This window comes from Labrus bergylta, chromosome 6, assembly GCF_963930695.1.
Source record: "Labrus bergylta chromosome 6, fLabBer1.1, whole genome shotgun sequence".
Lineage (NCBI taxonomy): Eukaryota > Metazoa > Chordata > Actinopteri > Labriformes > Labridae > Labrus > Labrus bergylta.
In genome coordinates, this window is record NC_089200.1 from 2998331 (window position 1) to 3025969 (window position 27639).

The 27639-nt window shown below is 41.9% G+C and overlaps 1 protein-coding gene across 1 annotated transcript; it reads right to left on the reverse strand.

The window, feature by feature from the left end:
* Window positions 1-1196: 1196 nt before the first annotated feature.
* LOC136179377 (interferon-induced protein with tetratricopeptide repeats 1-like) lies at window positions 1197-7328 on the reverse strand. The gene is made up of 2 exons (XM_065955565.1): window positions 5690-7328; window positions 1197-3988 (listed from the first exon to the last, which is right to left on the reverse strand). Exons 1-2 carry the CDS (start codon window positions 5692-5694, stop codon window positions 2914-2916), a joined length of 1080 nt encoding a protein of 359 aa, XP_065811637.1. The 5' UTR covers window positions 5695-7328; the 3' UTR covers window positions 1197-2913.
* Window positions 7329-27639: the final 20311 nt, after the last annotated feature.

The following is a 27639-nucleotide window of genomic DNA, read 5'->3' on the forward strand; positions in this document are numbered from 1 at the left end:
GTGGGATGGAGTCAGTACAGGAATGCAGCATATAGACAATGTGTGTTATGGAAAATCAACAGGAGAGATACAACAAGTCACAATATACATGGGTAACACTTTACAATAAGGTACACACATTTTGCATACTTACTGGGAGACGAATGGGAAACTAACCACTAGATATAATCCAGAGTGCATATGTGAAAAGGGCTCTAGGTAACCATTAGTTAACAGGTAGATTTGTGTGGTTTATCCAGCTTTCATTATCCGTTAAATAATAATTCACTACTCTACAACATGTGATGAAGAAGTACTCAATATCTACCCAGTACTGAGTGGTTTTCTAATGGTTACTTGAAACTTTAATCACGTTATTTTTGCATTCCAGCATGAGCATACAAAAAAAAGTTTGGGTTTGGTGCTACATTACACAAATTTTCTACCAACATAACTTGAACTGCTCTTCTGCTGTTGCTCGTTTAGAGCGACAAGTGGTTCATCCATGCCATGATTGATGGTTAGTCTTTCACTGTGCCAAGACACACATGATCAGAACATGTGCTGCTGTGAAATGTTCTTATTCTTCCTGACACAATAAGTGTATAAAAGGCTCAGACAGTAGGTGGCCTTCCTGTTAATTGCTCACGCTCCTCCTGCGTGTTGATGACGTAAGCATCTCAAGCTTTTTGCTTCTGCCTTTTCCTTTTCAGTCGCTACATAACACATGACTGTTGACTCTGTTTGAACTGTCTGTATTGTTTCAAAATGATTGTATGTGTATAATGGCTGAATAAAATACTCATACATACATGATCAGTTTGCCAGCGTGCGTGTTTTCAGAGAGGAGAGCGGCAGATTATAAATTCACCGTACTCTGCAACATGATGATGAATCAGTTTATGGACGCCATCTTGTAATACTCTTAGTTCACCAGCAGATGCCGCCTGTGCTAGTTGTAAACCCAGGCAGTAAAGTGTATGTGAAGTTGTTAATCTGTCTAAAGAGCTAATTTCTTTCATTTATGTTCATTGAACTCGAATATTTCTGCCAAATAACTTACTCTAATAATTGTCAGACGCTTATGATCTGACGAGGCTTAAATTTCTAGCTCCGTCCTCCCGATAGTTTAGAACTGAAGAAGGTGAAACCACTGAAACAAAAAACTTCAAGACGATTTCTTGGTGTGCACACTGTTCATTTATTGGTATAAAGCTTAAACACAGCTTGAGCAAACAGGAGCATCTTAATATATAATTTCCAGGTAACAGAAAATACATTTTCACATGAACAATGAGGACTTTAAATTTCTGAAGCGAAGCACATTCTTATAAAATCCATTAATTCTAAAATCTGAAAATACAGCATTGAAAAAACACAACAGAAGCAAAATACATGATAATCACAATTCACACATTTCTTCATTAAGTATTCACCATGACGACCGTGTTTTACAGAGGACGTCCCACCTACCAGGAGCTAGGGTGTAAGATTTAAAGGTCACATATCCTCTTCAACCAGTTAAAAAAATTCTCAGAACTTCCAAAAACATGTGTGAAGTTTCTTGTTCTAAATCCACTCTGATCCTGTATTTGATCATGCCTATAAACCCCTCTATTTCAGCCCTGCTCAGAACAGACTGTTTCTGTGTCTGTACCTTTAAATATGTAAATGAGCTGTGTCTGACCACGCCCTGTCTCTGGAAGGGCTTGGGTGTACTTGGTCTTTCTCGCTCCATGTCCTATTGTTTACGGTGAGAAGGCAGACTCAGAGGGCAGAACAAACACCTAGCTGTGGGAGTGTCACCCACCTGGGGGAGGGGCTACTGCCCTTTGTGATGTCATGAAGGGAACGCCATCCTGAATTAGTAAGACATTCCCAACTCTCTCGCTTTCTCTCTCTCCCCTGTTTCTAACTCTATTTACTGTCCTATCTCTAAATAAACGCATAAAAGCCCAAAAATAAAAATAATTAAGAAAATATATATATATATTTTTTTTAACCAGGAAAAAGTCTCATTGAGATTAAAAATCTCTTTTACAAGAGCATCCTGGCCAAGACAGGCAGCAGCACAATTACAGGGTTTCAGACATAAAACACTTAACAACAATGGACATAAATACAGGAATCACAAAAAGAACCAGTTCACCAGAGTCTGTCATAAGTCATGAGCAACAAAGCGATCAAAAAGGACAATACGAGTTAGCTAAAAAATCTACAGTCAGATATTTCTGCCTCCAGATCATTAAGACCACCTTTAAAAACATTCAAGGAAACCAGCTCCCGAAGACTTAGAGTATCTTGCAACCGATTCCAAGAAGAGGGAGCAGCATGGTCAGTGCCCCATGGTAGACAGTATCCAACGCATTTAGGCTTTGCCAGGATGCGTGCATGTAAAGAGCATCGCCATAGTCTAGCACTGACATAAAAGTGGCAGCAACAAGTGTTTTTTTGGCCTTAAATGAAAAGCAAGACTTAATTCTAAAATAAAATCCTAATTTTAACTTGAGTTTTTTTTAACCTGTTGTTGAATGTGAGGCTTAAAAGAGAAAATAATAAAAGTAAACCTTCCTTTAATTTATTTCAAATAGTTTTGTATGGCAAGAAATTCGTTTTTAGTTAGTTTTTATCCTTATTTTTTGGACGCCCTGGCAGAATTGGCCCCCTCCTGTTTTTCATTCTTCTTCAGGATTCTGTTGCTCTTTATTACCACGTGTGAAAGCAAAACGCCTTTGTAGAAATGTTTATTTATTTTTTTTGCTTGGAAAAAATTGTCCCCCCTAAATTTGCCTCCCTATCTGTACTGCCTTGGCTCTTGCAGATTTCTGAGAAACTCCTCTATTTCTCTGCACATTATGCCTCTGTCTTTAGTCTTCTCCAGGATTCTGATGCTGTTGTCACGGTTGAAGGATATTTCTGGTATTGCTGCTGCCTTCATGTGATACTGTGTCGACCTGTGGGAGTCATATAGATTAAAGTATAAATGATTTGCATATTTGTTGTAAAGCATCTGTTTGTCTGAAGGTTCTGCAGGTTCATTTTTGAGCAGTTTCTGAAATATCTGCTCAGCTTTGGCCTTGCGATTGCTCTGTCCACCATGCTTTGTTCTGGATCAGGGTAATCTCTCATTTTATAAACGATCCTCCATCTGTAGCAGAACGCAACACATCTCTTCAGATAACACACATCTGGATGTTCTTTCAGAACTTCCTCTGCCAAATCAACGGCCTCATCAACTGATATGTATTTTATGTAAAGGTTTAGTAAGGCCCACATGCCACTGCTACTGCAGCACAGAGTGCTCACATTTCCAGCCAACTCACGGACTTCATCTTGAATGTTTTCTCCTTCATCAGCACGTTGTTCAAGGTAGAGTGCAGCGAGGTACAAGTTCTCTGGATCCCGTTCCTTGGCTTGTCTCATTTTCTCCAAGAGGTCAGGGTCCAGCCTTGTGTCACTGAAGTTTTGGGCCTTCTTTAACCATATGACATAGCTGGTGTTCCAATCCACCATGTCCGGCTGCATCCTGGCAGCTTTCTCGTAGTAATCAACAACCAGCTTCTTATCCTCTCTCAAAAACATCAGGGTCCAGGCCTTTTCAGCGTAGATCTCTGGATGGAGGTCGTCCTGGGTTGGAGATGGGTCTTTTTCCATCAGGGCATCAACCTTTGACAGGTAAGCCTGACTCTCTGCTTGATCTCCCAGGTGGTGGTGCAGCCAGGCCAGGTTCCCGTAGTTCACCACTAACCAAGGACCCTCATCTGCATCTCTCAGCTTGTTGAGGGTCTCTGCAGCCTTCTGGAACAAACTGTTAGCCTCTTCATTTAACCCCAGCTTATACTGAATGAACCCCCACAGGTTGTAATTGTGGCCCAGTTTTCTATTTCCCTTCTCTGTGCTGAAGTCCTCCATCTTGTGCGTGAGGCGTAACAGTTTTTGCTTGCTGTGGTCCAGGTTCCAGGTGAAGTGGCACTGCAGGGACTCCAGTGTGGTTTGACTCTGAGCAGCACTGATGGAGAATAAAAAAACAAACATTTTAACACATCAGCAGCTAATTTGGATATGCTTTGAAGTGGGCTATGTAAGCAGGTCTATATCTTACAACTTATCAATAATGACACACACCATCCCAGCCACTGCCTGTTCATCCTGCTGACATCTAGCAGCACACATGTATGTTCTGCTACTTTATGACTGTATTTATGTTTGTAGTTTCTCCTCTACTCTTCAAATCCGATGTACACAGCAACGGAGGAGCCTCGTTTGTCAACCTGAGCTGTCAATCATGCCTTTATTCCCCTTTTTGTATCGTCAGCTAACTAAGTAAACTTCTCAGATTAATGAAAAACACACTAAATTATTTGACATCACTGCATGGGCTCAGGAACAGTTTCCAGGAGACATCACATCTCTGGATTCACAAAAGTTAGATTAAACTTTTGTTTTTGTCTTTTATTACCGCTGTCGCACGGGAAGTGATGGTTCTTTTAACCAATCAGTGGACGGCGGTGTGTCTAGATCCTACCTTATCGGTACGTATGGTACCCCAACAGAAGGGTACCAAAAAAGTAGGATGTTACAGATCTGTTATTTGGTACCGTTCCCAACTTCTGACAGTGGAAAAGACAACAAATGATGATGGTGGAAATAGAGCAATAAACTGCCCTACCTGTAATCGTGACTCGTCACCTTGCAGTGAAAATATTTGGAGCGTAAAATAAGACCAAGGAGAGCCTGGCTAAATCCTTTGGGGGGACAGGCCTACTGCAGAGTGGTATTAATGACCCTGTCCCAACTTTTTTTTATGTGTTACTAGCATAAAATATTAAATGGTCATAGTTTTCCAAAAAACATTAAATGTCTCAGCTTTAACAGTTGGCATGTTGTCTTTGTGCTATTTTTAATTAATTAGTCTTTATCTTTACATTTTACACAACGTCCCAACTTCTATTGAACGTGTGGGGTTCTTTGTTGTTAACATGTACTTCTTCTTAAAATGTATTCTTCCTTTATAAAGTAATTTACGTATATATACTTGATGTTTTTATTGCCTGAAGGACCAGCAATTGATAAGTTAATGTGCAACCTGATTGTGTGCAATTAAATTTATGAACCTTGAACCTTCCTACTGCTGCAGCTGATACCTTACTTCCTTGTACCTTTAGTATGTTTTTATTAAACAGCAGAGTATTTAATTTCCATGGTAATCCTTATTTTACTGAAGGTAAATATATAATTATAATTCCACCTCTTAAAAAATAAACAAAAAAACAATTAGTCATAATATTGATTCCTTAAAAGGAAACACAAATTAAAATCAAATTTTTTTTTTTAAGTTTATTTTTGGGCTTTTTGTGCCTTTAATGGAGAGATAGGACAGTGGATAGAATTAGAAATCAGAGATAAAGAGAGTGGGGAACGACATGCGAGAAAGGGTCCACAATGCGGGATTGAACCTGGGCCGCCCGCTTGGAGGACTATAGCCTCCATACATGGGGGGCGCGCACTAACCACTGCGCCACCAGCGCCCCTAAAATCTAAATTTTGACCCCAGACAAACAAAATGTCACAAAAGCCTCAAAGTGAGAAAAGTAAACATATGAAACACTAAAATAATGAAGCTAAAGGGGAAGAAAAAGACTAATAGGAAAGGGTTTGGAATTAATAAATTAGAAACATGTAAACATTTGTATGCAAGTCAGATACTCACCTCATCTTTCTGCTGTTTCTTCCTCTCAGTCGTTTTCTGAAGATGACTTAGTCGAGCAGATGTTTCCTCTTGATGTTGCTCCAGCTTCAGCTCTCTAGTGTGGATGACGTGATGTGCAGTAGCAGCTTTAAATGTCCATGATAGAGGCGTGACACTTTGGAAGTCATAAATCCACCTTTCTTTATCAGCAGGATGTTATCTGACTGTCCTTTCTTGAGAATAGAAACTTAAGTCCTCAGTTTCCCTGCAATTTATTCAAGGAGGAAAAAGTTCCTCCTCAAAGAATTGATGTATTGCTGTAATCACTTTTTTGCTAGATTCCCTAGTAGTGCTGTAGTCAAGACCACACAAACCGAGACCAGAGTGCTCCAAGTTCAAGACAAGACTAAGACATTTAGGGGTCTAGACCAATGAAGACCAAGACCAAGGCAGGGCGAGACTGAGCCAAGACCAAGACCAAGGTGGGGCTAGACCGAGACAAGACCAAGACCATAAACATCACTACGAAATCATCATCTTATGTTGAGGGGGCGTGTGACTCACTTAGACCGTAACACCGGGAAAGTTGTGGACGTAACCGAGGGATAAAAATCAACCTTCAAATGAATTGAAGTTATTTAATCTTTTAGAAAGAGGCACTTTCCTTCTAATCACAGTAATGATGTGGAAAAACTCAGTGGTAGTCTTGACAGGTCTTGATTGAAAATCTGGAGTCCACCCAGTGTCATGATTTGGTCTTGTTTGGTTTTGTGTTTTGGCGTTTGGGTTTCCATGTTTTGATTTCTCCTGTTCTTCCCTAGTGTTGCTGGTTTTTCCCCTTGTGTGTTTCCTAGTTTGGTCTTCAGTGTTTCCTGTGTTATTTTGTCATTTCAAATCCTTGTGTCCCTCTCTGTTCTGGTGTGTCTTGATGTTTAACAGTGTCTTCAGTGTTTCATGTATTTGTCATAGTTGTCCTCAGTGTTTCTTGTCCTGCCTCTGTGTGTTTCCCTCCAGTGTTGATTGCCCTCATTGTCTTTTCCTGTGTCGTTAGTCTCACCTTTGTCTGATTACCCTTTGTCTATTTAGTCTCTGTGTTTCTTGCCCTCTGTGTCAGGTTGTTGTTGTATGTCGTTTGTCAGTGGTGTTTGTAGTTATGTCAGATGTTACTTTTCCTTGTGCTCCCAGTGATTCCTCGTGGCTACCTTTATTACGTTTCGACTTTTCAAGAAAGTAAGTTTTTGTTTAAATAAATATTTTTCATTTTTCATTCTCCACTTGGGTCCAGTTCCTGATTTTCCACACCCGTTCATGACACCCAGTCTGATACCTGAGACAAGACCAAGTAGAAATGCTTTAAATACTCTTAGTTTACCAGCAGATAGCGCCTGTGCTGCTTGTAAACCCAGGCAGTAAAGTGTATGTGAAGTTGTTAATCTGTCTAAAGAGCTAATTTCTTCCAGTTATGTTTGTTGAACTCGAACATTTCTGCCAAATTACTTGCTCTAATTAAAAGGAATACATTATGTTAGAAAAGAGTGTTAGTTTTCTATGTAATCTTTGTGCTGGATGTGAACATTGTTATTCATGTCATGTTTGTGACCCTGTACAAGCCAGCTCTCTCAGAACGCTCCGTTTTGGTGTGTGTGTCTCTTTAAATGCAATAACCCCCCCCCCCCATTGGCTCTTTAATAATATGTTCCCTTCACAATTTTAAAAATCGTTTTGTGTGATAGGCTTTAGCAGAATTAGGACACTTATGATCTGACAAGGCTTACATTTCTAGCTCCGTCCTCCCGATAGTTTAGAACTGAAGAAGGTGAAACCACTGAAACAAACAACTTCAAGACGATTTCTTGGTGTGCACATTGTTCATTTAGTGGTATAAAGCTTAAACACAGCTTGAGCAAACAGGAGCATCTTAATATATAATTTTCAGGTCACACAGCAAATACATTTTCACATGAACAATGAGGACTTTAAATATCCAAAGTGAAGCACATTCATATAAAATCCATTAATTCTAAAAACTGAAAATACAGCATTGAAAAAACACAACAGAAGCAAAATACATAATAATCAAAATTCACACATTTCTTCATTAAGTATTCACCATGACAACTTTGTATTTACAAAGGACGTCACACCTAACAGGAGCTATGGTGTAAGGTCACTTATCCTCCTCTTCTTCAACCAGTTTAAATAAGTCTCAGAGCGCCTCAAAACATGTGTGAAGTTTCTTGTTCTAAATCCACTCTGATCCTGTATTTGATCATGCCTATAAACCCCTCTATTTCAGCCCTGCTTAGAACAGGCTGTTTCTGTGTCTGTAGCTTTAAATATGTAAATGAGCTGTGTCTGACCACGCCCCCTCTCTGGAAGGGCTTGGGTGTACTCCAGTCTTTCTCGCTCCATGTCCTATTGTTTACGGTGAGAAGGCAGACTGAGAGGGCAGAACAAACACCCAGCTGTGGGAGTGTCACCCACCTGGGGGAGGGGCTACTGCCCTTTGTGATGTCATGAAGGGACCTCCGTCCTGAATTAGTAAGTCGTTCCCAACTCTCTCTCTGTCTTTCTCTCTCCTCTGTTTCTAACTCTATCCACTGTCCTATCTCTAAATAAATGAATAAAAGCCCAAAAATAAAAATAACTAATAAAATAATAAAATTAAACCGTCCTTTATTTCATTTTAAGTAGTTTTGAATGGCAAGAAATTAGTTTTTAGTTAGTTTTTATCCTTATATTTTGGACGCCCTGGCAGAATTGGCCCCCTCCTGTTTTTCATTCTTCTTCAGGATTCTGTTGCTCTTTATTACCACATGAAAGCAATACGCCTTCATAGAAATTAGATGTTTTCTTTTGCTTGGACTAAATTGTTCCCCCTAAATTTGCCTCCCTATCTTTACTGCCTCAGCTCTTGCAGGTTTCTGAGAAACTCCTCAATTTCTCTGTCTTAAATAAAATGTATTATTATTATTTTACCCCAGACAAACAAAAAGTCACAAAAGCCTCAAAGTGAGAAAAGTAAACTTATGAAACAGTAAAATAATGAAGCTAAAGGGGAAGAAAAAGACGAATAGGAAAGTGTTTGGAATTAATAAATTAGAAACATGTAAACATTCGTATGCAAGTCAGATACTCACCTCATCTTTCTACTGTTTCTTCCTTTCAGTCGTTTTCTGAAGATGACTTAGTCGAGCAGATGTTTCCTCTTGATGTTGCTCTCTGGTTACAGTCGCTCCAGCTTCAGCTCTCTAGTGTGGATGACGTGATGATGCAGTAGCAGCAGCTTTAAATGTCCGAGATAGAGGCGTGACACTTTCCTTATCAGCAGGATGTTATGTGACTTTCCTTTCCTGAATTAGTAAGTCGTTCCCAACTCTCTCCCTCTCTTTAACTCTAGCCACTGTCCTATCTCTAAATAAATGAATGAAAGCCCAAAAATAAAAATAGCTAATAAAATAATAAAAGTAAACCTTCCTTTAACTTTTTTCAAATAGTTTTGAATGGCAAGAAATTAGTTTTTAGTTAGTTTTTATCCTTATTTTTTGGACGCCCTGGCAAAATTGCCCCCCTCCTGTTTTTCATTCTTCTCCAGGATTCTGTTGCTCTTTATTACCACGTGAAAGCAAAACACCTTCGTAGAAATTAGGTGTTGTTTTTTTTGCTTGGACTAAATTGTTCCCCCTAAATTTGCCTCCCTATCTTTACTGCCTCGGCTCTTGCAGGTTTCTGAGAAACTCCTCAATTTCTCTGTCTTTATTCTTCTCCAGGGTTCTGATGCTTTTCTTACGGAAGGAAGATTTTTCTGGTATTGCTGCTGCCTTCATGTGATACTGTATCGACCTGTGGTAGGCTTTTCGATCACAGGCTAAGTAATTTGCATATATGTTGTAAAGCATCTGTTTGTCTTCAGGTTCTGCAGGTTCATTTTTGAGCAGTTTCTGAAATATCTGCTCAGCTTTGGCCTTGCTGTGATGTGACTTTGCATAGATAGTTGCGAGGTCTATTTCCCTTTTGAGTGAAGAGCGAGGGTAAAGAGAGAGCAGCTCCTCGTGGAGAGCGATTGCTGTGTCCACCATGCTTTGTTCTGGATCAGGGTAATCTCTCCTTTTATAAACGATCCTCCATCTGTAGCAGAGTGCAACAAATTTCTTCAGATAACGCACATCTGGATGTTCTTTCAGAACTTTCTCTGCCAAATCAACGGCCTCATCAACAGATATGTGTTCTATGTGAAGGTTGCACATGCCACTGTTACTGCAACACAGAGTGCTCACATTTCCAGCCAACTCACGGACTTCATCTCGAATGTTTTCTCCTTCATCAGCACGTTGTTCAAGGTAGAGCGCAGCGAGGCACAAGTTCTCTGGATCCCGTTCCTTGGCTTGTCTCATTTTCTCCAAGAGGTCAGGGTCCAGCCTTGTGTCACTGAAGTTTTGGGCGTTCTTTAACCATATGACATAGCTGGTGTTCCAATCCACCATGTCCGGCTGCATCCTGGCAGCTTTCTCATAGTAATCAACAACCAGCTTCTTATCCTCTCCGAAGAACATCAGGGTCCAGGCCTTTTCAGCGTAGATCTCTGGATGGAGGTCGTCCTGGGATGGAGATGGGTACTTTTCCATCAGGGCATCAACCTTTGACAGGTAAGCCTGACTCTCCTCTAGATCTCCCAGGTGGTGGTGCAGCCAGGCCAGGTTCCCGTAGTTCACCACTAACCAAGCACCCTCATCTGCATCTCTCAGCTTGTTGAGGGTCTCTGCAGCCTTCTGAAACAAGTTCCTCGCCTCTTCATTTAACCCCAGTTTATACTGAATGAACCCCCACAGGTTGTAAATGTGGCCCAGCCATCTATTTCCCTCCTCTGTGCTGAAGTCCTCCATCTTGTGCGTGAGACGTAAAAGTTTCGGCCTGCTGCGGTCCAGGTCCCAGGTGAAGTGGCACTGCAGGGACTCCAGTGTGGTTTGACTCTGAGCAGCACTGATGGAGAATACAAAAACAAACATTTAAACACATCAGCAGCTAGTTTTGACTCTTGTGTTCTTATTTGTTATGTCTCGTCTCGCAGTGTCTCCTCTACTCTTCTAAACTGTCAATCACTTTTATTACTCTATTATATAGTCAGACAATCAAGTAAACTTCTCAGATAAATAAAAAACAGACTAAATTATTTGGTGGACATCACTGCATGGGCTCAGGAACACTTCCAGGAGACATAGTCTGTGAACACGTTAGCTGAAACTCTACCATGTGTAGGGTTGCCACCTTCCAAGCAGAAAAACAAGGGACACCCCGCAGCGGGGTGCAACTCAGTAGGGGCCTCACTGGCCCAACGGTGGGGTGGGGCACCAGTTGTGGTGAATCATGATTTAAAACGTGGTTTTAATGAAGTAATAAGAGTCATACTTAAAGTTTTAAGTGCTTTATGAACACATTTTTTTCTGAAATAATTTACAAAAACGCAAAACTTCAGTGTAAAGGCAGATACAGTAATGTATGCACAATGAAATGCACCTAACACGACTTCAGCAGATGATTACTATTAGCTATCTAATTTACAACTTAACTTAAACTTCAAATAAAGTTATTAACTTAACATTAATTCATTAACAGAGTATTATTGAAGTGCTTTTGACACTGCTGTAACATAGAGGGGAGCAGTAAGATAACAGATTTTGAATTAAATAAACAGTACGAATTTAATAGTATTTTCATTCATTTATTCTGTCCTCCTGTCTTTCGTTTTTGTTGTTTTCTTATGAAATCATGAATGATACTATTAATATGGTTTTGAACTATTTTCTTATTGTATTAATTAAGTGTCTACCGTCGATATATCGATGTTGTATTGATGATATCTCGCCCAGGACAAACTGTGAATACAGATTTGGCTAAAATAAATGTCATCTTTTTGTTTTACGTACCGAAAAATATTCACACTATCCAAACTATACTGGAATAACCTATTTATAAACATGGGAGAAAATATATTAAGTAGGCCTACAATAGTTTCCTTTACATTATATTCATTTTCACTGACACTGTCAAGCCAGGCATTACTTTCTACTCACGTCTGTATTTCTGCATCCGTTTACGTTTCAATGGTGCACGGTGCGGGAATCAGAGACACCTGCAGACATGTTTCCTTCTGACTCCTATGACTTTCTCTCACCCAATCACTGACAAGCTCTCATTGCTCATGCCAAAAAAGAACCAAACAAACCAACGGACACTCCGAGGAGGCGGGAACTAGCCGGCTGAATGATGCTGAGTTCAAAGCATCTTGGAAATACGGGACAAACCGCGTCCCGTATTGATTCAAAACGGGACGCAATATCAAAGTGTAAAATACGGGACGATTCCGTATTTTACGGGACGGGTGGCAAACCTAACCATGTGTCATGATTTGGTTTTGTATTTGAGTTTCCCTGTTTTATCCCAGTGTTGCTTGTTTCCCTTGTGTGTTAATGTTCCCTAGTGTTGCTGGTTTTTCCCTTGTGTGTTTCCTAGTTTTGTCTTCAGTGTTTTCTGTTTTATTTTGTCATTTATTATCCTTGTGTATCTCTGTGTTCTAGTGTGTTTTGTTAGATTCTTGAGTTCTGTGTGTCTTTAGTGTTTCATGATTTAGTTTGTAGTTGTCCTCAGTGTTTCTTGTATTCCTGCCTCTGTGTGTTTCCCAGTGTGTTTGCCCTGATTGTCTTCACCTGTGTCGTTAGTCTCACCTGTGTCTGATTACCCCATGTCTATTTAGTCTCTGTGTTTCTTCCCTTCTGTGGCAGTTCATTGTATGTGTTTGTTGGTGCGTATGTTATGTCAGTGTCCCGGTGGCTCCCTGTATTTGAGCCATGTGTTTTTGTTGAACTTGTTGAAGTAAGTTTTTGTTTGGCTTTTTGTTAAAATAAATAGTTTAGTAAATTCTGCACTTGGGTCCACACCTCCTTGTTTTTCAATTGTGACACCATGCAAAGAGCAAGCTGTATATAAACCAGATCCAGAAACATTGCTGGCTTTCCTTGGGCCTGAGGTTGTTTAAAATGGACTAAGTCAAAGTGGAACACTGTCCTGAGGTCTGACAATTCACAACTTGAAATCTTTTTAGAAAGAATGGACGCTGCATCCTCCGGAGCTAAATAGGAGAGGGACCATCTGGCTTGTTATCAGCGCTCAGATAAAAAAACAGCACCTGTGATGGTATGGGGGTGCATGGGTAAACTGCACGTCTGTCAAGGCTCCATTAATGCTGAACCATACATAAAGGTCTTGGAGCAACATATGCTGCCAAATAGAAAGCCTCTTTTCTGGGAAGGCCTTGTTTATTGCAGCAGCATAATGTCAAACCACATCCTGACACTGACAACAGAATGGCTCACAAGTCAAAAGCCTCATTTCCACCTAGCGGTCTGGTCAGTGGTCTGCACCTCCAAGGTCGCCCATGGGGGCCAAAAATCCAAAACAGCATTGAAATAACTCTCGAAATCTACGGGATATTTAAACTTGGCGTGTTTTCTGTTTGTCCTTTATTACTGCTGTCAGACGGAAAGTGGCGGTTCTTTTAACCAGTCAATGGACTGCGGTTTGTCTCGCTCCAACCTTTAGGGTCTTATTGGTACACTTGGCACCTAATGTGGATCTAATGTGTTTGGATTAAATCTTTTATTGGATTTAAACCGTTGGGACTCAGTTTGATGAATTATTATGATCAGGAGAGTTCAGTAAACCTTTAAACGGTTAAAAGACGTTGTTTGTTTGTCGGTGGTCTGACAGGTGGGTAGATTGTGACTGCTGTGGTGGTCTGACCTGCACACACTGGGCCGTCTGAGTAACAGGGTCAAATATGCTGGTGCACCGTTTATGTTTTCATAATTATATCAGATCAGCATATTGATTTACTTTGTTTGACTGAAACCTGGCTGTGTTGAGATGAATATGTTAGTTTAAATGAATCCACTCCTCCCAGTCATTTTAATACTCATATACCTCGAGACACCGGACGAGGTGGTGGAGGAGCAGCTATTTTTAATTCTAGTCTTCTAGTTAACCCTCAACCAAAGCTGAATTTTTCTTCTTTTGAAAGCCTTGTTCTTAGTCTTTCACATCCAGTCTCAAGAACCTTTCAGCCAGTTCTAGTTGTTGTAGTTTACCGCCCTCCTGGCCCATATTCTGAGTTTCTATCTGAATTTGCAGAATTTTTATCAAATTTACTCCTTAGCAGTGATGGAATAATTGTTGTAGGTGACTTCAATATCCATGTGGATGTTGAAAATGATAGCCTTAACACAGCTTTCATGTCATTATTAGACTCTATTGGTTTCACCCAGGGTGTAAACGAACCTACTCATCGTTTTAACCACACCCTAGATCTTGTTTGAGCTTATGGCATTGAAATCCAAAACCTTACAGTTTTCCTAGAAAATCCTCTTCTATCAGACCATTTCCTTATTACTTTCGACTTTGTCCTACCAGAATTAGCTCTGTTTAATAAAAATGTGCTCTCTAGAAGTTTATCTGATAGAGCTGTAGCTAGATTTAAGGAAGCTATTTCAGCTGCTTTTGATTCAGTACCGTGTTTCAACCCAGTTGGAAACTCTTATGATAGCTTTAGTCCCTCTCAGCTAGATCAGTTTGTTGATAGTGCAGTGGATTCGCTGAGAGTTACTCTTGATTCGATTGCTCCCCTAAAACAGAAGGTTATCAAACGGCAGAGACTAGCTCCATGGTTCAACTCAGAAACCCGTACTCTAAAACAATCGTCGCAAAATTTTGAAAGAATATAGCGCTCGACCAAAACGGTAGAATCTCGTTTATTCTGGCAGGATAGTCATAGAAAATATATGAAGGCTCTATGTCATGCTCGAGCTGCCTACTACTCCTCTCTAATCGAGGAAAACAAAAGCAATCCTAGATACCTTTTCAGCACTGTAGCCAGGCTGACAGAGAGTCATAGCTCCATTGAGCCTTTAGCCTTTAGCCCTCAGCAGTAATGATTTCATGAGCTTTTTTAACAACAAAATTCGAGACATCAGAGACAAATTGTTAACCTCCTGCCCTTACCTGGTGCAGATACGTCTGATACGGCAGAGACAGTTCCAGGACCAGATATTAGTTTAGACTGTTTTTTTCCAATCGACCTTTCAGAGCTAAATTCAATTATTTCTGCGTCGAAACCATCAACCTGTCTTTTAGACCCAATCCCAACCAAGCTGTTTAAGGAAGTCTTTCCCTTCGTTAGCAACTCTATATTAGATATGATCAATATGTCTTTACTGGCAGGCTATGTACCACAGTCATTTAAAGTAGCGGTAATCAAACCTCTACTCAAAAAACCTGCTCTAGGTTCAGGAACTCAAGCTAACTATAGGCCTATATCCAATCTTCCTTTTATCTCAAAGATCCTGGAGAAAGTGGTAGCTAATCAGCTGTGTGACTTTCTCCATGACAACAGTTTATTTGAGGAGTTTCGGTCAGGATTTAGAGTCCACCATAGCACTGAGACTGCACTAGTTGGAGTTATAAACGATCTACTTCTAGCTTCAGACAGGGGACTTCTCTATGTGCTCGTCTTGTTAGATCTTAGTGCTGCTCTTTACGCTATTGACTATCAGATCCTATTATACAGACTAGAACATTTACTTGGAATTACAGGGACTGCTTTAAGTTGGTTTGAATTCTACTTATCAGACCGATCTCAGTTTGTACATGTTAATGATGAGTCTTCTATGCACACCAAAGTTAGCCATGGAGTGCCACAAGGTTCAGTGCTTGGACCAATTCTCTTTACATTATATATGCTTCCTCTGGGAAATATTATGAGGAAACACTCCATACAGTTTCATTGTTATGCAGATGATACTCAGCTTTATGTATCAATGAAGCCCGGTGGCACCAGTCAGTTATGTAAGCTAGAAACGTGCCTTAAGGACGTTAGGACCTGGATGACCAGAAATGTTTTGCTACTTAACTCAGACAAGACTGAAGTTATTGTGCTAGGCCCTAAAAACCTCAGAGAGACTTTTTCTAGTGATGTGACTGTCCTTAATGACATCAGCCTGGCATCTAGCACCACTGTTAGGAATCTAGGAGTTCTATTTGATCAAGATATGTCCTTTAGCTCTCACATCAGGCAAATTTCAAGAACAGCCTATTTTCACCTTCGTAATATATCCAAGATCAGGAATATCCTGTCGCAAAATGATGCAGAAAAACTAGTTCATGCATTTGTTACCTCCAGATTGGATTATTATAATTCTCTTTTGTCAGGGTGCTATGGTGGATTTCTAAAGACTCTTCAACTAGTCCAGAACGCTGCAGCTCGTGTACTGACTAGAACTAGGAAAAGGGACCACATTACTCCTGTGTTGACTTCTCTGCACTGGCTCCCTATACAGTCTAGAATAGAATTCAAGATCCTTCTTCTCACTTACAAAGCTCTAAATGGCCAGGCACCATCTTATCTTAAGGAGCTACTAGTGCCGTACTGCCCCTCAAGAACATTACGGTCCCAGAATGCAGGCCTGCTAAGAGTTGTATAGGTTTTGTTTGTTTGGAAAAAGCAACAGTTCAAAGATTTTTGGGTTTGACAAAAAGTCTCTAAGTGTACTATAGGAGGTAAAGCCTTCAGTTATCAGGCTCCTCTCCTCTGGAATCGTCTTCCAGCCGGGGTCCGGGTGGCAGACACAGTCTGTATTTTTAAGAATAGACTTAAAAGTTTCCTTTTTGATAAATGTTATAGTTAGGGCTGGTGTAGACCAGCTCCTAGTTATGCTGCTATAGGCTTAGACTACCGGGGGAACTGACACCTTGAGCTCTCATCTCTCTCTCTCTCTCTCTCTCTCTCTCTTTCTCTCTCTGTCTGTGCATATACAGTACATCATATGTATGCATGTATCTATCTGTAAATCTCAGTCACTAACCACCTACTTTCCTGGGAGCTCTTGATCTCTCTTAGGCTCCTCGAGATCGTTAGTTGACGGCCTGCCAGAACAACCCCCCCCCCCCCCCCCCCCCCCCTCACCGGATTGTTGATGGACCCGCTTGCTCCCTATCCCTCTTCCTGCATTTTATCCCATCTCTCCTCCTATCCCCTTCCAAGCCCAGCGCAGTCTAGGCCTGTGAAGGCTGTTTCGTCATGAGCCGGGGATCCGGCCGAAGATTTCTGCCTTTTAATAAGGCAGCTTTTTCTTACCACTGTAACTTTTGCTGCTTTGCTAAAGTGCTCATGATGGATTGGCCGGGTCTTTGTAATGTAGCAATAAGTAAGGTCTTTTTACCTGCTGTTTGTAACATAACAATGAGTAAGGTCTTTTTACCTGCTTTTTTGTAATGTTAAAAGACAAAGAGTAAGGTATTTTACCTGCTTTTTGTAAAGTGTCTCGAGATAACACTTGTTATGAGTTGACACTATACAAATAGAAACTGATTAATTGATGGGTTGATTGATTCTTTGGTTAGTATTATGTATCCGTTTTGCCCCCTCCCCTCTGCCCTTTTGTACAATTCCCAGTGGGAGAAGTGGGTGTCCATTGTTTTGCTTAAGTGAGAGAAACAATTAAATAAGTCATCACAGAATAAATTGTTTTTCCAAGTCTAGAAGACAAACAGTTTAATGACGTGGTTAATCTCTTATGTTGCAAAAACAACTACAAAACATTTGATGATCAGTCGACAATGTAAATCCGTTGGGGGAACAGGCCTACTGCAGAGTGGTAAACATGACCCTGTCACAACTTTTTTAAAATGTGTTACTGGCATTAAATATAAAATGGGCACATCATACTTTTCCAAAAAACATTGAAATGTCTCAGTTTCAACAGTTGTCTATGTGTTATTTTCAATTAATCCATTTTTATCTTATCATTTTACACAGTGTCCGACTTCTATTGAACCAGTGGGGTTGTTTGTTTTTAACATGTACTTCCTGTGCAGAGATTTACGCAGAGGCCTCTGGTAAACAGGATATGGGCTTGGTGCGATCTGAACAGCGATATTTCAGCAACTTTCGCAGTTTTATTTTAACACATAAGCACAATCCATTTTCCATTACACATTCCACCTCTTCAATAAAAACCCCCAGAAAAATCAGTCGTAATGATGATTACTTAAAAGGAAACACAAATTAAAATCATCCCTCACCCTGCACACTCAAAAAGACCACAGCATAACCTCAATCTGGCCTTTGAATACTCGCTCAACAATAAAAGCCTCATTCTCCATGACTTCATAACCGACACCAATAATGGACACCCTTTTTCTCACCGAAACCTGGCATAAAGCCATAGACCGTCACCACCATCCTCAAGAAACCTGGACTCAAAACCGACTGTGTTCTGTTTATCTGTCGCTGCACCTTCATGTTGTTTTATTTATGATTTGTGTGTAATGTTGTAATGTCTGTTAGTCTGTCCTTACTGTTCTGATCCTTCTGTCTTTTTAACAAATGTACAGTGTCTTGAAATTGAAACTTATAAATAAAATGTATTATTATTTTACCCCAGACAAACAAAAAGTCACAAAAGCCTCAAAGTGAGAAAAGTAAACTTATGAAACACTAAAATAATGAAGCTAAAGGGGAAGAAAAAGACGAATAGGAAAGGGTTTGGAATTAATAAATTAAAAACATGTAAACATTCGTATGCAAGTCAGATACTCACCTCATCTTTCTACTGTTTCTTCCTCTCAGTCGTTTTCTGAAGATGACTTAGTCGAGCAGATGTTTCCTCTCGATGTTGCTCTCTGGATACAGTTGCTCCAGGTTCAGCTCTCTAGTCTGGATGATGTGATGATGCAGTAGCAGCAGCTTTAAATGTCCGAGATAGAGGCGTGACACTTTCCTTATCAGCAGGATGTTATGTGACTTTTCTTTCCTGAATTAGTAAGTCGTTCCCAACTCTCTCCCTCTCTCTCCCGTTTCTAACTCTATCCACTGTCCTATCTCTAAATAAATGAATGAAAGCCCCAAAATAAAAATAACTAATAAAATAATAAAAATAAACCTTCCTTTAATTTTTTTCAAATAGTTTTGAATGACAAGAAATTAGTTTTTAGTTAGTTTTTATCCTTATTTTTTGGACGCCCTGGCAGAATTGCCCCCCCTCCTGTTTTTCATTCTTCTTCAGGATTCTGTTGCTCTTTATTACCACGTGTGAAAGCAAAACGCCTTCGTAGAAATTAGTTGTTGTTTTTTTTGCTTGGACTAAATTGTTCCCCCTAAATTTGCCTCCCTATCTTTATTGCCTCAGCTCTTGCAGGTTTCTGAGAAACTCCTCAATTTCTCTGTCTTTATTCTTCTCCAGGGTTCCGATGCTTTTCTTACGAAGGAAGATTTTTCAGGTATTGCTGCTGCCTTCATGTGATGCTGTGTCGACCTGTGGTAGGCTTTTTTCGATCACAGAATAAGTAATTTGCATATATGTTGTAAAGCATCTGTTTGTCTTCAGGTTCTGCAGGTTCATTTTTGAGCAGTTTCTGAAATATCTGCTCAGCTTTGGCCTTGCTGTGATGTGACTTTGCATAGATAGTTGCGAGGTCTATTTCCCTTTTGAGTGAAGAGTGAGGGTAAAGAGAGAGCAGCTCCTCGTGGAGAGCGATTGCTCTGTCCACCATGCTTTGTTCTGGGGAACTACTGCTTTTATAAATGATCCTCCATCTGTAGCAGAGTGCAACAAATTTCTTCAGATAACGCACATCTGGATGTTCTTTCAGAACTTTCTCTGCCAAATCAACGGCCTCATCAACGGCCTCATCAACGGCCTCATCAACTGATATGTATTTTATGTAAAGGTTTAGTAAGGCCCACATGCCACTGCCACTGCAGCACAGAGTGCTCACATTTCCAGCCAACTCACGGACTTCATCTCAAATGTTTTCTCCTTCATCAGCACGTTGTTCAAGGTAGAGCGCAGCGAGGTAGAAGTTCTCTGGATCCCGTTCCTTGGCTTGTCTCATTTTCTCCAAGAGGTCAGGGTCCAGCCTTGTGTCACTGAAGTTTTGGACCTTCTTTAACCATATAACATAGCTGGTGTTCCAATCCACCATGTCCGGCTGCATCCTGGCAGCTTTCTCGTAGTAATCAACAACCAGCTTCTTATCCTCTCCGAAGAACATCAGGGTCCAGGCCTTTTCAGCGCAGATCTCTGGATGGAGGTCGTCCTGGGATGGAGATGGGTATTTTTCCATCAGGGCATCAACCTTTGACAGGTAAGCCTGACTCTCCTCTAGATCTTCCAGGTGGTGGTGCAGCCAGGCTAGGTTCCCGTAGTTCACCACTAACCAAGCACCCTCATCTGGTTGACCGTTAGAAAACGGTGTGCGTACACTCACGTCACGTCCGGTTGAGTGTACGCTGGCGCGTTTAGCTGCTGCTGCTCTCCGGTTCCTCTGACTTGCTGATCTATAGACCTTTTTGCATTTGTTGTATTCTTCCCTGGACATACTTCCAAATGATCAGATTACCCGGTGAGTTAATTTGGATTGGTAGCCTATTAGCTTACCTGTTGCGTGCAGGGCTCCCACTCCTCACCTGGGCTGCTTCTGCTGCCGGAGCCCTTATCCAGTCCATTATCGGCAACAACAATGTGGATTAATAAAATGTTTGTATGGTCCGTGCTCGTCTGGACTGCCCTGTCGTTGGTCCTCAACCCAACGGCAGCGGTACTCCATTACACAGCCGCTGAGCTCCTGCAACTACGCTTCCACCTGTCCGATCCTCCACCGGCTTTGCATCTCTACCTGGACATCGCTCGTCATGCCCGTCGGAAATATATCCACCGTGGTTCCCGACGGGGCTTTCAAATTGACGACTCCACACCAATACAATCCATCTGGTCCTCATCTCGCCAACCCCGAAGAAACTCCAGCCGGAAAGTTGACCACACTGTCCTAGCCAGCCTAGCCAGGTCGGCTAACGTCAGGGTCAAACACGACCACAACGATGTCAACTTCGGATTATTTAACACCCGCTCTCTTACCAGCAAAGGTCCTCTCCTCCAGGAGCTCCTGGTTGACTGTAAGTTTGATTTTTTGTGTTTAACCGAAACATGGCAACAACCTAATGACTTTTCACAGCTGAATGAAAGTACCCCTCCAGGGTTTGTTTACATCTGTCAACCCCGTGCCTCTGGCAGAGGGGGAGGTCTCGCGATAGTTTACCGCGAGAATTGGAAAGTGTCGCCTGTTTCTGTCCCTGTTCAGTTGTCTTTTGAATCTATTGCCTTACAACTGAATGGGCCTACACCTACCATAGTGGCCACTGTCTATCGTCCACCAAAGTCCAATACTGATTTCTTGAATGAATTTGCTTCATTTTTAACTCATCTGTGCTCACTCTCCCCTAACATAATATTGCTGTGAGATTTTAATATACATATGGATAAAACTAACAATGCCTTGACGAAGGACTTTACATCCTGCCTTGACAGCTTTGGATTGCAGCAACATATTGATTTTCCTACACACTCCAAAGGACATATCTTGGACTTAATCTGCTGCTCTGGTGTCACTCCTCTTGACTGCGCTGCAGATGTCCTTCCCATTTCTGATCACATGTTAATATCTTTCAATGTCAAACTTACACTATCCAAAAAATATCTGCCACGGGTCATTTCATATCGCAACATCAAGGACATTAACTTAACTGCTCTCTCCAGTGGCATTGACAACCTCCCCAGCATAAACTGTTTATCCACCCCCGATGAACTGGTTTCTCATTACAATGATGGTCTTCATAGCCTCTTAAATACCCTGGCTCCTTTAAAAACCCGGACTGTTTCATTCACCCACTCTGCTCCATGGTTTACACCTGAACTTCGCCTACTTAAAACAAAAGGTCGTCGCCTGGAACGTCTCTACAAGAAAACTGGACTTCTTATTCACAGAGAAATGTACAGTAACCACATTCTCCACTACAAGGACAGTCTCTCTACAGCTAAATCAACTCACTACGCAGGTATCATTAGCTCAGGTGAAGGGAATACAAGGGACACTATTCTCCATCGTCAACAACATTCTACGACCACCGGACTCTCTCGCCCTCTCATCTGTTTTCCACCGCCTATTGTAACTCTTTAATGTCATTTTTCACTGCTAAAGTAGACAAGATTCACCAGCAACTGACTCCTAACATCTCATCTCTCCCAGTCTTCTTACCTCCTCTCTCTCACTCACTTTCAAGTTTCAAACTTCCTTCTGTTGCTGAAATATCTGACCTCATTCAGAAATCAAAACCATCTACCTGTCCATTAGACCTCTCCCTACTGTCCTAGTAAAAGCCTGCCTACCCCCTCTGTCTTCCCTAATAATGGTCATCATACATTCCTCCCTCACCTCTGGTCTTGTTCCCATTTCTTTCAAGTCAGCTTCAATAACCCCCTATACTTAAGAAACCTGCTGCAGACCCAAATGACTTCAACAACTTCCGTCCTATCTCTAATCTACCCCTTCCCTATCCAAAATTCTTGAAAAAACAGTTGCATCTCAGGTTCACACTCATTTGTCTGACAATAACCTCTATGAACAGTTCCAGTCTGGTTTCCGCCCCCTCCATAGCACAGAGACAGCATTGGTAAAAATCACCAACGACCTCCTCATGGCAGCTGATTCCGGACTTCTAACCATCCTCATCCTCCTTGATCTAAGTGCAGCCTTCGACACCATCTCCCATCACACACTCCTTGACAGACTTGCCTCCATCGGAATCACTGACACACCCTTGCACTGGTTTTCATCCTATCTCTCTGGTCGTACTCAGTTCACTCAACTCGGAACCTTCAAATCCCAACCATTTCCAGTCACCACCGGTGTTCCTCAGGGTTCTGCCCTGGGCCCCCTTCTGTTCATCATCTATCTCCTTCCTCTTGGCCATATCTTCCGTAAGTATAACATCCAGTTCCATTGCTATGCGGATGACACCCAGCTCTATCTGTCCACCAAACCCACTTCCTCCCATCCCGCCCACTTCCCTGACGGATTGCCTGCAAGAAATCAAATCCTGGTTCACCTGCAACTTCCTCAAATTAAACAGTGACAAAACCGAGCTTCTCCTCATCGGCACCAAATCAACAATCTCCAAACTTGATAGTTTTTCACTGGCTATTGACCACTCCTCAGTTCCCCCTTCCCCTCAGGTTAAGAGTCTGGGTGTCATCCTTGACAGCACACTATCATTCCAAGCTCACATCAATAACGTCACCCGGTCTGCTTATTTCCATCTACGTAACATTAATCGCCTCCGCCCATCCCTCACTCCCAGCAGTACTGCCATCCTCGTCAACACCCTGGTTACATCCCGCATTGACTACTGCAACTCCCTTCTCTTTGGTCTCCCTCTCAAGTCCATCCACAAACTTCAACTGGTCCAGAATTCTGCCGCTCGCATCATCACCAGAACGCCCTCTGTAATCACATCACCCCTGTCCTACAGCAGCTTCATTGGCTCCCGGTTAAACATCGCATCACCTTCAAAATTCTGCTCCTCACCTTCAAGGCCATCCACAACCTTGCTCCGCTTTACATCTCTGAACTCCTGCACATCAACATACCTACCCGCACTCTCAGGTCTTCTTCTTCCATTCAACTCACTGCACCACCCGCCCGCCTGTCCACCATGGGGTCCCAGGGCCTTCAGCCGCTCTGCCCCCCCACCTCTGGAACTCCCACCCACCACAAATCCGTAATATCGACACTCTCTCCATTTTCAAATCTCATCTCAAAACACATCTTTTTAAACTGGCATATTCAGTCTGATCATTCTCCACCCGTTCTCATAACTCCTTTACATCCTGTACATTTGTGTTTTTAATGTTAATTCTATCGTTGTGTTGTTACTTTGTTGTTTTTTTATCTCTGCTCTGTAAGGTGACCTTGAGAGCTTTGAAAGGCGCCTTTAAATAAAATGTATTATTATTATTATTATTATCTGCATCTCTCAGCTTGTTGAGGGTCTCTGCAGCCTTCTGAAACAAACTGTTAGCCTCTTCATTTAACCCCAGTTTATACTGAATGAACCCCCACAGGTTGTAAATGTGGCCCAGCCATCTATTTCCCTCCTCTGTGCTGAAGTCCTCCATCTTGTGCGTGAGACGTAAAAGTTTCGGCCTGCTGCGGTCCAGGTCCCAGGTGAAGTGGCACTGCAGGGACTCCAGTGTGGTTTGACTCTGAGCAGCACTGATGGAGAATACAAAAACAAACATTTAAACACATCAGCAGCTAGTTTTGACTCTTGTGTTCTTATTTGTTATGTCTCGTCTCGCAGTGTCTCCTCTACTCTTCTAAACTGTCAATCACTTTTATTACCCTATTATATAGTCAGACAATCAAGTAAACTTCTCAGATAAATAAAAAACAGACTAAATTATTTGGTGGACATCACTGCATGGGCTCAGGAACACCTCCAGGAGACATAGTCTGTGAACACAGCTCATCTCTGGATTCACAACGTTAGCTGAAACTCTACCATACAGAGAGCAAGCTGTATATAAACCAGATCCAGAAACATTGCTGGATTTCCTTGGGCCTGAGGTCGTTTAAAATGGACTAAGTCGAAGTGGAACACTGTCCTGAGGTCTGACAATTCACAATTTGAAATCTTTTTAGAAAAAATGGACGCTGCATCCTCCGGGGCTAAAGAGGAAAGGGACCATCTGGCTTGTTATCAGCGCTCCGATAAAAAAACAGCACCTGTGATGGTATAGGGGTGCATGGGTAAACTGCACATCTGTCAAGGCTCCATTAATGCTGAACCATACATAAAGGTTTTGGAGCAACATATGCTGCCAAATAGAAAACCTCTTTTCTGGGAAGGCCTTGTTTATTGCAGCAGCATAATGTCAAACCACATTCTGCACACTGACAACAGAATGGCTCACAAGTCAAAAACCTCATTTCCACCTAGCGGTCCGGTCAGTGGTCTGCACCGCCAAGGTCGCCCATGGGGGCCAAAAATCCAAAACAGCATTGAAATTACTCTCGAAATCTACGGGATATTTAAACATGGCACGTTTTCTGTTTGTCCTTTATTACTGCTGTCAGACGGAAAGTGGCGGTTCTTTTAACCAATCAACGGACTGCGATTTGTCTCGCTCCAACCTTTAGGGTTGGATTGGTACACTTGGCTCCTAATGTGGATCTAATGTGTTTGGATTAAATCTTTTATTGGATTTAAACCGTTGGGACTCAGTTTGATGAATTATTATGATCAGGAGAGTTCAGTAAACCTTTAAACGGTTAAAAGACGTTGTTTGTTTGTCGGTGGTCTGACAGGTGGGTAGATTGTGACTGCTGTGGTGGTCTGACCTGCACACACTGGGCCGTCTGAGTAACAGGGTCAAATATGCTGGTGGATGACCGTTTATGTTTTTATAATTACCCAAAAGTAACTGGCAATTGTCTGTTTTGTCTTATTTTGTAGTCTGCAGCCCCTTCTTCCTGTGTTTTCTTCTTCTTTGGTTAGTATTATGTATCCGTTTTTCCGCCTCCCCTCTGCCCCTTTGTACGATTCCCTGTGGGAGAGTTGGGTGTCCATTGTTTTGCCTAAGTTAGAGAAACAATTAGATAAATCATCATAGAATAAATTGTTATTCCAATGATCAGAGGGAATTAGAAAAATCTATAGCTAACCTTGATGTTTTACTGTCGACTTCCCAAACACCTGACTTGTACAAAGAAAGGCTAGGACTCCATACAGAGCTTGACCTTCTTCTCACTACAGAAGCTGAATGTCTCCTCCTCCGCTCTCGTGGGTCTATGTACGAACATGCTGACAAGGCGGGTCGCCTTCTGGCCCACCAACTAAAGGCCAGATTGGCTTCCAACCAGATCACCCAGACACGAGACGAGTCAGGCTGTCTAACCTCTGACCCAGATAAGATAAACGACTTATTTAGGTCATTTTATTCTAAACTGTATACCTCCAAGTCCCCTAACGATGAAAGTCTATTATGTAATTTCTTTGATAAATTAATGTTACCGAAAGTTTTGCCTAATGACAGTCAGACACACTTCCTGAAATCAAAGAGGCCATTTGCTCAATGCGCATTGGCAATTCAACGGGCCCAGACGGGTATCCTGTAGAGTTTTTCAAACGGTTTTCTGACCTGCTTGCTCCACTCCTACTTGAAATGTTTAACCAATCATGCCACCTTGCCACCCACACTCATGCAAGCTTCTATATCTCTCATTCACAAGAAAGACAAGGACACAGCAAGCTGTGCATCCTATCGCCCAATTTCACTCCTTTCTGTTGACGTTAAAATTCTAGCTAAGGTCCTAGCCCGTCGCCTGGAGTCTATTATGCCCACAGTAATCTCAGAAGATCAGATAGGATTCATAAAGGGGAGGCACTCTTTTTCTAATGTCAGAAGGCTTCTCGGTATCATTCACACCCCGTCCTCTTCTACGGAACCTGAAGCTGTAATATCTCTCGAAGCAGAGAAGGCCTTTAACAGGGTGGAGTGGGCTTATCTCTTTTTCACTTTGCAACAGTTCGGTTTTAGTGCCAGCTTTATCTCCTGGATTAAGCTACTCTGCTCCTCCCCCTACGCATCTGTGTGTACAAACACACAGTGTTCAGAACCATTTCCTCTTTTTCGCAGCACTAGGCAAGGCTGTCCGCTCTCCTCACTGTTGTTCGCATTGAGCCGTTATCAGTTGCTTTAAAGTTGGTCTGAGGGTTCAAAGGGATCAAAAGGGGGGGGGGGGGGGGAGATATAATTATAAGGAATATATCCTTTATTAAATCTATAAACAACATTATTTCTTCTTTTATTTGCGAGAACAGGTAAAACTTTACTCCAGAGGAGCAGGTCAGTGGGAGGGCTTGGGCTACCCAATTTTATCAGCTACTATTTGGCAGCCAATGTTCACAAAATTATACTTTGGTTTATCTCACCCCAGTGCAGCTGGTGCTGATTAGAGGCTGACTCCTGCTCTCCTTCCCTCCCTAAAGCAACGCCCATACGTAATAATCACCTTTTTATACCAGCTAGGATTGACCCACGATTTACATCTTTGGAGAGGAATGGCCTGCGCTGTCTGGGTGACTTATACATTAATGATGTTTTTGCCAGTTTCGAACAATTACGTTCTGCATTCAATTTAAATAGCTCCGACCTTTTTCGATACTTTCAGCTTCGTGATTTTGCTAGGACCCACTCACCGGCATTCCCTCAAGTTCCAAACCCTAGTGGCATTGATCTGGCACTCAAGGCAAGAGTCTTGCCCAAAGGTCAGGTTTCCTACCTTATGACCTCCTGTTCACAACTAACGAGTCTGCGGTAAATAAGATCAAGGCTGATTGGGAAATCGAATTACAAACCAACCTTTCTGAGGATTTCTGGAAAAAGGCTCTTGGGGCTGTTAATTCATCTAACACTAACACCTCCAGTCTGGTTAAGAAGGCTCATCAATGCCTCTTTTTCCTGAGGACACTGAAGAGACACCACCTGTCTTCAGCTGTGCTGGTGAACTTCTACCGCTGTGTGATCGAGAGCATCCTGACCAGCAGTGTCTCAGTCTGGTACGGAAACTGCTCTGTCACAGACCGTAAGGCACCATAGCGGGTGGTAAAAACCGCCCAGCGTATCACAAGGTGTCCACTTCCTGCCATTGAGGACGTCCAAAGAAAACGCTGTCTGCGGCGAGCTCACTGCATCGTTAAAGACTCTTCTCACCCTGCCCACAAACTGTTTACCCTCCTGCCCTCCGGTAGGCGCTTCAAAAGCCTCCGGACCAGAACCAGCAGACTGATCATTTAGTCTATGGCGAGTTGCGACTAGCAGTAGTGGTCTGTCTTTATTTGTCTGTTTTCTAATGTCGTCAGTGTATAATCGACCAGAAACAACCTGATTCATAGCTCACTGCTCGTCGCACACTTCTGGGTATGGAGTTTTTATTCTTAATCATCACGTGGACTTTGTTGACTGTGGCTCAGTGTTTGTTTGATCCCTGCCACTCGCATACGGGCCGGATTCAGTATTCTCGGG